The sequence below is a fragment of the Onychostoma macrolepis genome, chromosome 11 (genome assembly GCF_012432095.1).
Source record: "Onychostoma macrolepis isolate SWU-2019 chromosome 11, ASM1243209v1, whole genome shotgun sequence".
NCBI classification, from domain to species: Eukaryota; Metazoa; Chordata; class Actinopteri; order Cypriniformes; family Cyprinidae; genus Onychostoma; species Onychostoma macrolepis.
This window is the reverse complement of record NC_081165.1, coordinates 11,368,250-11,384,105: the sequence shown is the minus strand read 5'-3', so window position 1 is coordinate 11,384,105 and position 15,856 is coordinate 11,368,250. Positions and strand designations below refer to the sequence as shown.

The window sequence follows — 15,856 nt, the reverse complement described above, 5'->3', positions numbered from 1 at the left end:
TATTTGACAAAATAACTTTTTAATATTTTTAGCCTTTTCAGCTATAGTTTCCGCTAAACCTTTTATTCCTGGAAGCATTCTGGCATCCACTTTTCCCAATTTAATCAAGTGTCGATGGATGAAATTAAGTACCCTCCTACATTTTTACCCCAAATATCCCTTTTCACTGAGAATTACGCCACATTAGGGAACTAAAATGGCTAGCAAAAAACATTTCACGTTGGGTTGAATGAATATGATCTATTCTGACACCACTCATCCATACAGCTCCTTAGAGAAAGTGCAGCTAGACAAGCCAAGTTTTTAGTTAGCAACATTTGGAAAATTTAGCATTACCGATGCTAATTTTCACAAAATATTCTCTAGTACAGCGGCTAACCTGCAGTTCACGGTTGTGGTTTTCACAAAGCAGCTGCAGGAGGCGCAGGATTGGCTGCATGATGGTTATGATGACACTCATCTCGTTGTCATCCTGGTTCTTCTCGCCTGTGCTGCTCTGCCCCTCTGCCACATTCTGATGCTCGTCGGCGTCCGCCTCCCTTCGGTAAGTGGTGAAGGCCTTCTTTGTGGCCGTAGAAGCTTCAAGAAGCTGCTCTCGCACTTCTTCCGTCACTACAGCAACCTCCTTGACTGAAAAATGGGGAGGATTGTATTTGTTTATGCTTTTGCATGTCTGGATTACATGGTATAACTGTACATGTTATAGTCACATGTAGTGGTGCGTGTAGTCTATGTGCTGAGCCCTGACCTTTCTTGCGTGTTTGGTTGTCCTTGTCGTTGGCGTCCTCATCTTTGCGCTTGCTGCCCAGATCGCTGGTGTTCACCGTCACAGTTGCCTTGATCTCTTGCTGGGCCAGCTTCATCCGCTCGTAAAACACTTTGAAGAACTTCTCTGACTTACTGTCGCCTGTCAGACGGCAGAAAAACGACCGCTGGAGGGACAGGGAGGACAATGAGAAAAAAAAAAAAGAAAAAAAAAGACTTAGCATACTGTAAATGAGTAGAAAAGCGAGGGTGGGAGAGATTGTAACTTTTTGCATCAATAACAGTCAGAATTTTGCTTTTCATGATCTCTTTCTATCACCTCCAGAATTAAATGGAAGTCAAATCATAACTGATTCCAGTAGTTTAGTGTTTGGAGTTGTGTCATCTAAACACAAATCATACAAATACAAGGAAAAGCAATACTATTATTGTCAGTACTGAATAATATATAAATTTAAAATTCATATTCATATATATATATATATATATATATATATATATGTGTGTGTGTGTGTGTGTGAATATTTCATAAAAATAATAAGATTAAATGCATACATGTAAACACTAAATAAATATTTTTCTGTGTGTGTATGTAAATATTTAATAAAAATAATAATATATTAAATGCATACACATGTAAACAATCTAAATATATATTTTATGAAAAATAAAATCATATATAAAAATATATATAAAAATTAATAAATTATATACATAAATAATTTGTCTATGTATATAGTTTAAATATGCTTATTGTTTATAGAATAATTAATATTATTAATTAATTAATTATTTCTAAATTAATATTTATTGTTCATAGATATAACTTTAAACTATATATACAAATTATACACACATATATATACACAAAAATTTAAACAAACAAATAAAATGGTTTAATATATAATAAATTCTAAAAAAAAGATGTTTTAAAAAATTTTTTGTTTTCTTTACCAAGACAGTGGCAAGATGAAAACCACTATTTTCTTTTCCAAACTTTCACGTAGTATCTTTATGTTATAATAACATTAAAAATTCAAATCCAGATTTTGATTTTCAAAGATCTATTATGAAAAATTATCATTTCCCCCCCAAATTGCAATAAATCCATTGAATCAATACAAAAGTTATTTTTCATATTGAAACTGTTGAAAATACACAACAAAGTAAGTTGATCCACATATGACAGCCTCTGAACTTGGTCAATACTAATCTTATATACAGGCACTGGACTAAAAATACATTCAATCAGTCATCGCTCCCAAAATGAATTCAACAGGTCATCTTGTTAAATGCTATAAATTAATTACAACAATAAAAGAAAATTTCATCATGAACAACAATATCACATTAGACCACAGAAATTCCAAAATGACATTTCCCTTACATTCAACTTCCAAAAACTTTCATTTAGTTGACTAGTGCTATACGCTGTATAACAAAAACATTAATGGCATTAACACGGCAGATATCGCATTTTGCATAAAATTAAAAATGGACTTTTCAATACCGACCACATACAATACTGATTTTGGTGGAAACTCAATTAAAAAAAAAAAAAAAGGCATTTAGAAACCAAACTCTTCATACATTATATATATATATTTTTTTTTTTTTATTTTTTTTTTTTATTTATTTTTTTTAGATATAAAATTAAATGTATAATTATTTTTTATCATTTACATTTGCATATTTCATATATTTTATATTTTACATTTCTCTTGTATACTTATATGTAGTCTCGTATCTCAATTAGTCCAGGAAAATTTGACTCCAATTAAACCTTTTGATGTGCATGTGCCAATTCTGTGCCAGCGCACAAGGAGTTAAGTCAGCAGCGTGGCGCAGCCATGCTCCTCAGCAGAGTTCTCACGTCCCTCCCTCCCCTCCACCCTGTTTACTGCCAGCCAGACTCACACCACTGCGGTTATATAACCCTCTCTGAGCGGCCCGACACACACACACACAGAGCAATTACCACGGAAATAACCTGGAGAGCCTCCCTCAGCTCACCTGATTTTACACCATCTGTCTCCAACAAAGTCCCAAGCGCTACAAGACTGGCACAGTCGACACATTCACACAAACAAGCACACAATTCACACAGTGAGCTTGCTTTCCAAAGAAAACCCTTCAAATGGTTTGATTTTCTTCTGAATTCAAAAATGAGGTCTTTATAAATTAAACCGTGTTTTAGAAACACAACATCCCAATATAAATCCTAAAGGAAAACTTTCAGTTCCTTCTATGAATAAAAGCGTCCTGCTGGTTATGTAGTGTTTTTCTCTGGTATATCCTGTCCTACTTTCACTCATTTCTTTTTCTTTTTTTTTCCTTACATAAGTCAGTAATCAGCTGAGTGGCGGAGGGGATAGCAGTGAGAGGCTGCTCATGCATGCTTGCACAGGACGACAGGGAAAAAAAGGAGGGGAGAAGAGCGCAGAGGAAAATCCTGCCCTACTTTTCTGGAGCCAAACAGGCACGAAGTGAGTGTGTGATGTGCAACACAAGGAGGGAGGAGTGCAAGTTATCAGCCGAATTCTGGGGCAGTTTTGAAAGCTCGTTACATAACCAGCCTTCTTTCCAGGTTAACAGTAAACTCAGTCATTCAGGCCTCTTTCAAACAACAGCGAGCGAATGAGAAATGCAACACACCCACAGCAGCACACACACACATATGCACAAAGGAGACGTACTTAAAAAATGATTCATCTGCTCCAGCGCATCCTGTAAACCTCGGGACGTCATTGGACAACGTTTAAAAAAAAAAAAAAAAGAAGCTCTTTCTGTGAATGACCTCTTTGTTAAATCCTCCTCACTCAAGTTAATTGAAGGCAGTCCTGAAACGCAGCCAATCGTTCCGAGAGATTAAAATGCGAAGCAAATCAACAGGTTATGTAAGACCCCGGAGCGGTGGAGAAGTGGAGTTTATAGCATTACAGCATTCAAATGTGCAAGTCTCATGACTGCTCTTATAAACAAGACAGCCACATCAGATGCGACGCCACAGTAAACATGTCAACACCTGACTACCATATGACGCACATCCAGGAAAACAGCAAAACAGTGGAACGGTTGGGAAAATAAGCATGGAAAGTGTTTTCCAGGTGTTTTAGACAGGAGTCGTCAAAGCATTTCAAGGCCAAGGATCCCTTAGTGGATAAAAATGGAGCAGGGACCCCTGTAACTTTGTATAAAACTGAGTGTTGCATTTTAGCCTGGTTTACAAGAACAATAATTAATCATTATTGTTTGTTAAATTTCATTATAATGCATGCATTGCAAAGTAGCATTATAATGTATGCATAGCCTCAGCTGAAGTCATCTTAAAACATATTTTAGCTATACTGTTAGCTAAAAAGTAAAAATTAATAGGCAAAATAATAAAAAACATAAATAAATAAATGTATAATTATTAATATAATTTATAATTAGTAAATGTATAATTAAATAAAATGGTTGTATAAAAACAAATACATGTATAACTAATAATGATATTAAATAATTAAAAATAAATAAAAAAAATAATGAATATTAATGTATACAAAATTTAATTTTATTTTAGAAAAGGTGAATGAATAAATATGGAATACATGTCTAACTAATAATAATATAATTAAAATACATTTAAATTTGAAAATGTAAAATAAATAATATACAGTGTTGTGAAAATGTTTTTGCTCCCTTCCTGTTTTTATTTTTTGCATATTTGTCACACTTGAATGATTCAGATCATCAAACAAATTTTAATATTACACAAAGATAAGACAAAAATGCAGTTTTGAAATAATGATTTCATTCATCAAGGGAAAAAAGCTGTCCAAACCTGACTGGCACTACATGAAAAAGTAATTGCCCCCTAAATCCAATAACTGGTTGGGCCTCCCTTTGCAACAACAACTGCAATCAAGTGTTTGCGATAACTGGCAATGAGTCTTTCACATCATTGTGGAGAAATTTTGGCCCACTCTTCTTTGCAGAATTGTTTTAATTCAGCCACATTGGAGGGTTTTCGTGCATGAAAGGATTGTTTAAGGTCATGCCACAACATCTCAATCGGATTTAAGTCCGGACTTTGATTTGGCCACTCCAAAACCTTAATTTAGTTTTTCTTGAGACATTCAGAGGTGGACTTGCTAGTGTGTTTGGGATCATTGTCCTGCTGCATAACCCAAGTGCGCTTGAGCTTGAGGTCACAAACTGATGTTTGACTGTCGGTATGATGTTCTTTTTATGAAATGCTGTGTTGGTTTTACGCCAGATGTAACGGGACACACACCTTCCAAAAAGTTCAACTTTAGTCTCATCAGTCCACAAAATATTTGCCCAAAAGTCTTAAGGATAATCAAGATATTTTTGGGGCAAATGTGAGACAAGCCCTTGCGTTCTTTTGCCCAGTCTCTTTCTTATTGTTGAATCATGAACACTGACTTTAACTGAGGTAAGTGAGGCCTGCAGTTCTTTAGATGTTGTTCTGGGTTCTTTTATGACCTCCTGGATGAGTCGTCATTGCGCTCTTGGAGTAATTTTGGTAGGCCGGCCACTCCTGGGAAGGTTCATCACTGTTCCAAGTTTTCTCCATTTGTGGATAATGGCTCTGACCGTGGTTTGCTGGAGTCCCAAAGCCTTAGAAATGGCTTTATAACCCTTTCCAGACTGATACATGTCAACTATTTTGTTTCTCATCTGTTCTTGAATTTCTTTAGATCTCGGCATGATGTGTTGCTCTTTAAGCATGCTTTACTTTGTCAGACAGGTTCTATTTAAGTGATTTCTTGATTCAATAGTAAGTCTGGCAGTAATCAGGCCTGGGTGTAGCTAGTGAAATTTAATAATGTGTTTAATCACAGTTCTTTCATGATTTATCAGGAGGGGGCAATTAATTTTTCACATAGGGCCAGGTAGGTTTGGATAGCTTTTTTTCCCTTAATAAATGAAATCAGCATTTAAAAACTGCATTTTGTATTTACTTGCATTATCTTTGTGTAATATTAAAATCTGTTTGATGATCTGAATCTTTAAAATGTGACAAATATGCAAAAAAAAAAAAAAAAACCAGGAAGGGGGCAAAAACCTTTTCACAGCACTGTAAATAAGTGAAGAAATTATCAATTAAATATGGAAATGTAAAAAATAATAATGCGCACACACACAAACACACGAATGAACACATATACATATATATACACACATATATACATATACATATATATATATATACACATACATATATACATACATATATACATATACATATATATATATATATATATATACATATATATATATATATATATATATATATACATACACATACATACATATATATATATATATATATATATATATATATATATATATATATATATATATATATATATATATATATATATATATATATATATACACATATATACATATATACATATATATATATGAAGAGTTTGGTTTCAAAATGCGATAAATGCTATTTTTTGTTTAAAATTGAGTTTTGTATTTCCAAAATCAGTATTGTATCTGGTCGGTATTGAAAAGTCCATTTTTAATTTTATGCAAAATGCGATATCTGCCGTGTTAATGCCATTAATGTTTTTGTTATACAGCGTATAGCACTAGTCAACTAAATGGAAGTTTTTGGAAGTTGAATGTAAGGGAAATGTCATTTTGGAATTTCTGTGGTCTAATGTGATATTGTTGTTCATGATGAAATTTTCTTTTATTGTTGTAATTAATTTATAGCATTTAACAAGATGACCTGTTGAATGTATTTTTAGTCCAGTGCCTGTATATAAGATTAGTATTGACCAAGTTCAGAGGCTGTCATATGTGGATTTGTCATATGTTGATTTGTTGTGTATTTTCAACAGTTTCAATATGAAAAATAACTTTTGTATTGATTCAATGGATTTGCAATTTGGGGGGGAAATGATCATTTTTCATAATAGATCTTTGAAAAATCAAAATCTGGATTTGAATTTTTAATGTTATTATAACATAAAGATACTATGTGAAAGTTTGGAACAGAAAATAGTGGTTTTCATCTTGCCACTGTCTTGGTAAAGAAAACACATTTTTACTCAAATTAATTTATAGCGTTTTGGAACCAAACTCTTCATATATATATATATATATATATATATATATGTGTGACCCTGGACCACAAAACCAGTCTTAAGTGTACATTTTTTTTAAATGGACATTTATACATCCATAAATCAGACAATATTTGGCAGACATACAACTATTTGAATATCTGGAATCTGAGGGTGCAAAAAAAATCTAAATATTGAGAAAATCGCCTTTAAAGTTGTCCAAATGATGTTCTTAGCAATGCATATTACGAATCAAAAATTAGGTTTTGATATATTTACGGTAAGAAATTGACAAAATATCTTCATGGAACATGATCTTTACTTAATATCCTAATGATTTTTGGCATAAAAGAAAAATCTATAATTTTGACCCATACAATGTATTTTTGGCTATTGCTACAAATATACCCCAGCGACTTAAGACTGGTTTTGTGGTCCAGGGTCACACACACATATATATACATATTATATATACATACATATACATATACATATACATATACATTATTATTAGCAAAATAAAAGTTTACGTAATGTGTGTGTGTGTAATGTGCATATTTATTATGTATATATAAATACACACACATTCATGTATATATTTAAGAAAAATATGTTACGTTTATATATTAAATGTATTTATATATGATATAATTTATATGAATATATATATATATACACACACACACATGTAAATATTTTCAAAATATATACTGCATGTGTGTGTCTTTATATACACATAATTAATATACATAATACACACATTATGTAAACAAAAACTTTTATTTTGGATGCGATTAATCACAATTAATTATTTGACAGCACTAATATTATATACGTATATAAATATATATACACTAGTGCTGTCAATCGATTAAAAAATATTAACTAATTAATCGCACATTTTTTCTGAAATTAATCGTGATTAATCCCACCTAGCATTAAAGTTTTTAAATATACTTTTATATTGCAATAATTTCACATTCAATCTTCAAATTAATCTACAAACAACATTTTTTATATTTGCTTAATGGCATCTTTTTTTTATGACTGAAGGCCAGTTTCACTGACACCAAGTAATAGTGATTTCCCTTAATATTTAACCATTGACTATAGCCATTAAACATTACATCATAATTAAGAGCTATCAATTTTAACATTTATTAGACTTTAAAAATAACTTCTAATTTAAGTGAACTTTAAACAATCTTCACATAAACCCATTACAATAAATGTTATATTTAGCTACCTGTGTCCCTCAGCAGAAATATACAGAAATTGAATAAAGTTATCAAACACTAAATTCTAAACTAAATACAGATAAATACTTACAGCTATATAAAAGTTATTGATTTCCTCTTTTTTCTTTTATTCTTGATGAACAGACATCACAGCAGCTAGTTATTAGGTTGTTTTTGGCTGCTATTTCATTAAGAGCTGCTGCTGCTGAACGTGACGCGGATCTGACACCCATCGTATTTTCTCTCAACTCTCATCACCTGTTCTGACCCATTTCAGTCTCTACTAATGAGCTGAGGAGTTGAATCGGGTGTGTTAGATGAGGGAGACAGTGCTGGGCTGCTCCAGGACAGTTTTGAAAACCATTTCAGAGACATGTTCTTAATGTAACTCATATATAACATATTACATGAATGTATATTTAATAGTTTTAAGGCATGATTTAATCGCCTTTTTGGTAACTTCATGCCTTAACTGACCACAACAGTGCATGCACATAGTTTATTTCACGCTTTGATATGAATTGATACAGGCTATATAGCGCGCCCGTTTCCGTGCTTGTTTGACTCACGCCTGGCGCTGAAGTGAAGTTTGAGCGCACGTCTGAAACGTCTCCGGATTGATGTGATTGTAAATACGTTCTGCGACTGAATAAATGCTCTTCTTGTCAAGAAAAAAACAGACTGAAACAGCAGTTATGAGTGGGGTGGCCAACCCTAGGCTCCGCCCCTACGTTAACAGCGTTAAATAATTTTAACGCATTAATCTGAAAAAATTTAAATCGCCTGCGTTAACGCGCTAATTTTGACAGCACTAATGTATACATATATCGTGGAGTGCTGTGAATTGTGTTATTGGCACAGCTGGAATTGATGCAAGAGTTTCCAGTGTTGTACAAGCTTCATACAATCAGCTCGCTGCACTAACAGACACACTTGACTTTTACTGCATGACACAAGTGCACGTGGGTCTTCATAATGCATGTGAGAAATAAACATACTGCATGTGAGAAATGAACAAGTGGCTGTATCATGAGATGATGACTTCAAGGACAAACCCCTACACAAAATTAGTCATTCATAATGTTACAAAATATTTCTACTGCAAATAAATCATTTATCAACATCTAACAATAATAATAGATGTTTCTTGAGCAGCAAGTCATCATATTAGAATGGGATCATGTGACACTGAAGACTGGAGTTATGCTGCTGAAAATTCAGCTTTGCATCACAGGAGTAAATGTTCATGCCAATACTAAATTGCCTGTTATTATAACATCAAAGCCGTTCTTAGGCCTTGAACCCATCGTTATCTTGACTGAATCTGGAAGTCTGTCAGCTCATTATACAGCAACCAGTCTATCCAGGCAAGGTGACCAGCCACGACCCGACAGGAAGTAGACTCTGCATGGGCAGGTGAACGTGAGCAGCTCCCTAATAGCAGCATCAACGCATAAAGCAAAAGGTCAAGCAGCAACCGCCTCCCTCCCTCCGTCCCCTTCTCGTCTATCCGAGCACTTGGCATCAACAAGAGGATGTTATGTAAGATCTATTTATAAGCACAAGCTCAATCAGTGCCGTCGTGCCCACCCGGTCTCGTAACCACGGGAACGGCTCGCACAGCGGCGGCTGGGGATGTGGGGAGATGTCCTTCACACTTCAACAGCAGCTGAAGGAAAGTCTGCAATACGACACGCATATACACGCATCAACTTAAGGATTTCAAGTGCACTTACTAAATCCATTAGAGAGCACTAAGATGCCACATGAGGCAGACCATAATAATAAGAAACAGAGGGGGGTTAACACTATTCAGCCTACTGCATAATATTTGATACGCAACATTCTAAGGCCTTTAAATGATCAGAACTGATGGAAAGCCAATTTTACACAATCTGCTACGTGCCTTCTGTCAACTGATTAATAGTTTACACTTTTTGTAAGCAAGTACAAGTCATTTTAATATAATATCTCACTTCAGGTTGAGCTGCCAATATCTCACTTCAGGTTTTGTATAGTAAATGTAAGACAAATTTTTATGTTGTTAGTAATATAAGGTTTTTACACATATAAATATACATGTGTTGTTTGTATAGTTTTCTATACGTGTGTGTTTGTGTGTGTGTACTGGTTTTTGTGGTTTGGGGACAAAATTTGTATAATAACATGGGTATGACAGAGGTATTACAATTTGAAGGTGGTTTATGAGGACACTGCCTATGTCACTGTAAAACAAAAGGCTTAAAAAAAAAACATACTAAATGGTGTTTTTTTTTTTAATCTAAAAATGCAGACAGTCTCCTGTAAGGGGTAGGTTTAGGTGTAGGGTTGGTGTAGGGCAATAGCACATACAGTTTGTACAGTATAAAAACCATTACGCCTATGGAGAGTCCCCGTAAACCACTAAAACAAACGTGTGTGTGTGTGTGTGTGTGTGTATGTGTATGTGTATATGTATATATGATGGGTACAAGGCGTAAGACAGGCTTTGATATATATATATATATATACAGGTGCATCTCAATAAATTAGAATGTCGTGGAAAAGTTCATTTATTTCAGTAATTCAACTCAAATTGTGAAACTCGTGTATTAAATAAATTCAATGCACACAGACTGAAGTAGTTTAAGTCTTTGGTTCTTTTAATTGTGATGATTTTGGCTCACATTTAACAAAAGGCTTAAAGGCAAAAGGCTTAATTCTATGATTCGCTCAGTGCGACCGCGGTTCGCACGACACAACGTGTCTATTCAGCATTTACTGATGTTATTATTTTTACAGGTTATTTTTATTTTATTTGTACAGCACTATGGTCAACTGCTGTTGTGTTTATCGGTGCTTAATAAATACAAATACAAATACCTGAGGGAAGATGTCTTTCACTATTGTAAGTTTATGTTGTTAAATTGAGAAACAAAATTATACATTTTTAAAATGTCTATGACTTCTAGCGCATTATAAGAAGAGCAGGAAGAAGCCCTTTTAGTGGTGAGTGATATTTAATTTTATTTGCTGGGCTGTTGCTGATTTGTAAGATTATTACTCGATAATATTGTTTAATTTATGTACATAATTTTTTGCCTCCAATGGAATTATGACATGCGCATTGAGTTTGTTTTTATTTCACGAGTATATCGTGTGCGTCTTTATACAGTGTTTGATCACATTTTTTATTTTGATTGGAATGTAACAGAAGGGGGGGGGGCTTAACGCAGCATTGACCCTCATGTCATTTCAAACCTTTCTTTTGTGGAACATGAAAGAAGGTATTTTGAAGACGGATGGTAACAAAGCTGTTTTGGTTACCAATGACTTTCATTGTATGAACAAAAAATACTGAGATGTTTTTCAGATTATCTTCTTTTATGTTCCATAGTTTATGTTAGGCCATTGCAGCCTAAATGTTTATGTGTATTAAATTTTGTTGAATCAAATAAAATATTTATTTCTAAAGCTACAATTTGTAATGTCTACTTGATACATTCTCATTTAACACAAAACAAGCTTTAAACAGGTTTGTGGGTATTTTCATTTGATATATATATATATATATATATATCTCCATTTCACCAAAAGGTCACTTGCGCCTTCTGGTTCTCACCCTATATATATTAGATTAAAAATTATAATTGACTGAGAGAGAGAGAGAGAGAGAGAGAGAGAGAGAGGGGTGAGAACCAGAAAGGCGCAAGTGACATATCATCAACTTTACAGGAGAGCCAAAACTAAAATTTTAACATAGTTTGATCTGACTTTGTGTACTGATTTCAATTGTTTATAATAAAAATTTGTACACTCATGGATGACAGTACTTTTGTCAGTAGAAAAGAGCTCATTAAGAGCTTTCATTTGATATATATATATATCTCCATTTCACCAAAAAGGTCACTTGCGCCCTTCTGGTTCTCACCCCTATATATACCCCTATAAATTTTAAAGAAAACTTTTTAATCAGAGTATAGTATCAAGTCAATTAAACTCCTAGCAGAGGGGTTGTTAATCAGTTTCAGCTGCTTTGGTGTTAATGAAATTAACAACAGGTGCACTAGCTGGGCAACAATGAGACGACCCCCAAATCAGGAATGGTTTTACAGGTGGAGGCCACTGACATTGTTTTCCCTACTGTTTTTCATTGGTTTTGCATTTGGCTAGGGTCAGTGTATATATATATATATGTATATATATATATATATATGTATATATATATATATACATATATATATATATACATATATATATATATATATATATATATGTGTGTGTGTGTGTGTGTGTGTGTGTGTGTGTGTGTGTGTATGTATGTATGTATGTATGTATGTATGTATGTATGTATGTACATACATATACTTGTTTTTTCCTGACTATTATTTTATATGCTAGGCTTTAAAGGGTTTAAAAAGCTGGATGTAAATAAAGCCGAGGTCAGCTTTAGACGCACTCTCACATGCCTGTTGAGTAACAGCACTCACACCTGTTGTGCTTCATTACACTCGTGTGTGTCTGCTCGTGTCTTGTGAGGCTGTTTGGATTTACGGTAATCAAGAGGGCCGTGAGCAAAAACAGCTATACTATGCACACGGCTAACTTCAAGTGCACAGAACATCTCCAAGGACGACTGCGACCGTGACAAAGTCTGAAAAAGAGTGTAAATATTGATAGGTCTTGGAATTAACAAACGCACACAAGCACTTCCTCCTCACACACACACACACAGGGTGTTTGTTATGTAGGTCACAAGCTAATGTTTAACCGAGGTGCGTGCACTTATGTGGCAGGCGACAGGTGTGGGGTGCGACCTGAAACCTCAGGAAGAGTCCTCCAGTTTGAATTTGTACTGCTACACCTGACGCCATTTTTCTAATGTTACATAACAGGCCTGATTAGAGTAAGAGTCAAGGTTTTGAGTTCAAAAGTGACATTGTCATTCTTCTGCATCTAGTCTCTTTTGAACACCAATGATAAGGTTCAAATGGAGCCATGAGTCAGAAGCTGACCAGATGATGACAACTGCAATATAAAAAAAAATCATCTGACAATAGAGGCAAAACAAAAGCCCTGACCTTTGGATTCCAATCTATGGGCCAATTTCTAAGGCTCAAGGATGGAGACCCTTCTTTGCCCTCCCAGGTGCAGGGAACACATTTCTATTTATACTTTTCTCAGGAAATCGCCGAGCCATACGTGTGTGTCTGTGTGTGTGCGAAAATAACACGGCTCATCTCCTGCATTCAAATGAATGTGTCACTTTCTCTTTTTAAAAGAGACTAAGATGCAGCATATGCTGTAAAGCCAAAAAAGAGTGCTTCAAGGGATAGTTCACCCAAATAGGAAATTCTTAAAGATGATATTTTGAAGAAGGTTTTTTTGCCCCATACAATGAAAGGAAAAACACCACCACCACCACCAAAACTAACTAAATAAAGAAATAAATTATAATAAAATAAAAACAATAAAAATAAAAATAAATGAGGGTGTAAATTATTATTTAGATACTATTACAGTATTTATTAATAATATTTTGAATTATATTTTCAGATTTATTTTAATTGCATTTAATTTGATTTATTTTGGTTTTTAATATTTTAATTTATTTTTATTTCAGCGTTAGTTTTAGAAATTGTATTACTTCAACCTAAACGTATACATTTCAGTCTGCCAATGTTTAGATGTATTAAAATGTATTCGTATGCTTATTTTTTTTAAAACACACACACATGTATGTTTGTTTTTGTGAAAAGTGGGGACATCCCATAGGTGTAATGGTTTTTATACTGTACAAACTGTATGTGCTATAGCCCTACACCTAACCCTACCCCTTACAGGAAACTTTGTGCTATTTCAGATTTTCAGTACACTCCATTCTGTGTGATTTATAAGCGTTTTGAAAAGTGGGGACATGGAGTAATGTCCTGAAAAGTCATCTTCTCCTTGTAATACCTATGTCATACCCTTGTCATTATACAAATTTATGTCCTCATTTGTCACAAAAACGCGCACACACACACATTGCTATATTCTATTTATTTCATTTGAATTTTTTTTTAATTAAAAAATTATATATATACACATATATATATATACAAGGTGCGATTTGTGAAAAAACCAGAGGGGGGGATGCTTTTGAAAACTTTTTATAAGCGTATAAAACTCTATAGGCGGAGGTTGACCCAACTACACTGTTTTTAATACGACAGAAATTGTTTAAATAAATTATATAGAGAAAGCGAGCAAAAGAACACAATATCAACGGAGCTTTTTGAAACTCCAAATCAGTTAAACTATTGCGTCGCAAAATGATTCACTGTTTCGAAGCGCTCCAATCGGATCGCGTATCGTGATTCATTCGATTCAGATCGGGACTTCATGTATCGCGAATCATTTGATTTAGATCGGGACGTCGGAGCAGGTGGGCGGGATTTTTTTTATCCCCACCGGGGATAAAAAAAATTATTCAGCAAAGGCTGGGATGCATAGACCAGAGGAATCCCCCATCCCCCATCCCCCTACAAATTGCACCCTGTATTATATGTATTATTTATATATATATAGATAGATAGATAGATAGATAGATAGATAGATAGATAGATAGATAGATAGATAGATAGATAGATGATAGATAGATAGATAGATAGATAGATAGATAGATAGATAGATAGATAGATAGATAGATAGATAGATAGATAGATAGATAGATAGATTAAATTAACAATTTTTAATGGTTTCATTTAACAATACAACACTGGAACTATCCCTTTAAGGTCTCTGGAATACATCAAACATCTGATTGGTCAACTGTGACATTCTATGGTCAAATATTTTAGTATAATGATGGGTAAGCTACATGAATTATCTTTGTCCTCTGCAGCCAATTTGATGCATTTCTCAGATCTGAGCACAGCTGTCTCCGCATTTTCTTCTTACATAATACAATCATTTCAAATTATTAACACCATTGTGTTTTAGCACGCACTAAATGAAATTTGACCCATGCAATTCACCAAGAACTTATCCTATAGTAATCTATGATGTAAAAAAAATTTATGGTGTCCTTTATTTGTTTATTTTCCACTCTCTTGCAAAACCTTTGACATGCTGCTTAAAAACAGGTTGATTATGAGCGTCTATTTATAAATGGACTTTGGCTCTGTGAGTATATATTTGATCTTCTTGAATGTTTGATGTGAGTATTTTACATCGTTCTGTCACAGAGGAATGCATACACCGACGTCACAGAGCGGGAGATTGTGTGTGTGTATGTGAATAGCTGCTCAAGCGTCTCAGGCTTGCTGCCCACTTGCTGTAGAGCGAGTGGGCGACGCTTCCGTCACGGGTCATCCAGAACTCGGCTGTTCTCACACACACTCTGCTTTAGCACTGTACTCTCGCTGTCTCTCATTCCCTCCCACTCCTACTTGAGAATTACTCACCACAGATGAAGTCCCGTCTGCCCTTCCGACTTCTGTCTGGCCTGGAGGTTTTACAGAATACAGGCCCGTATCTGAGCCGAGCGCCAATGGATTCTGATTTAGGATGGTAATTTCCACCCTTCCTAATTATATCTATTCAGTTCATTCTCGGCTGCTTCAAGTGTGTGAAATTGGATCTCATGTATCCTGTGACCTCATCATTTTTCAATGGCAACCTGTGACTTTCAGATGACTCTGGTGGGTGGTTTAGGAAAAGCAATGATAAACACAGACTTGAGGCCTAGTCGTGACAAGTGCAAATTTGGAGATTTTAAGATGAAACTAGATTAAATAA

At 34.3% G+C, this 15,856-nt stretch overlaps 1 protein-coding gene across 1 annotated transcript in view; it reads right to left on the bottom strand.

Annotated features, from left to right (window-relative positions):
• The window catches only part of itpr1b (inositol 1,4,5-trisphosphate receptor, type 1b), a 140,989-nt gene that overhangs the window by 33,930 nt on the left and 91,203 nt on the right, over nt 1–15,856 (bottom strand). The window contains exons 45-46 of the mRNA XM_058790481.1: nt 749–932; nt 380–630 (exon numbers count right to left, since the gene is read on the bottom strand). Of these exons, the coding sequence (XP_058646464.1) occupies nt 380–630; nt 749–932 (435 nt within the window). The remainder of the gene's footprint in view (nt 1–379; nt 631–748; nt 933–15,856) is intronic.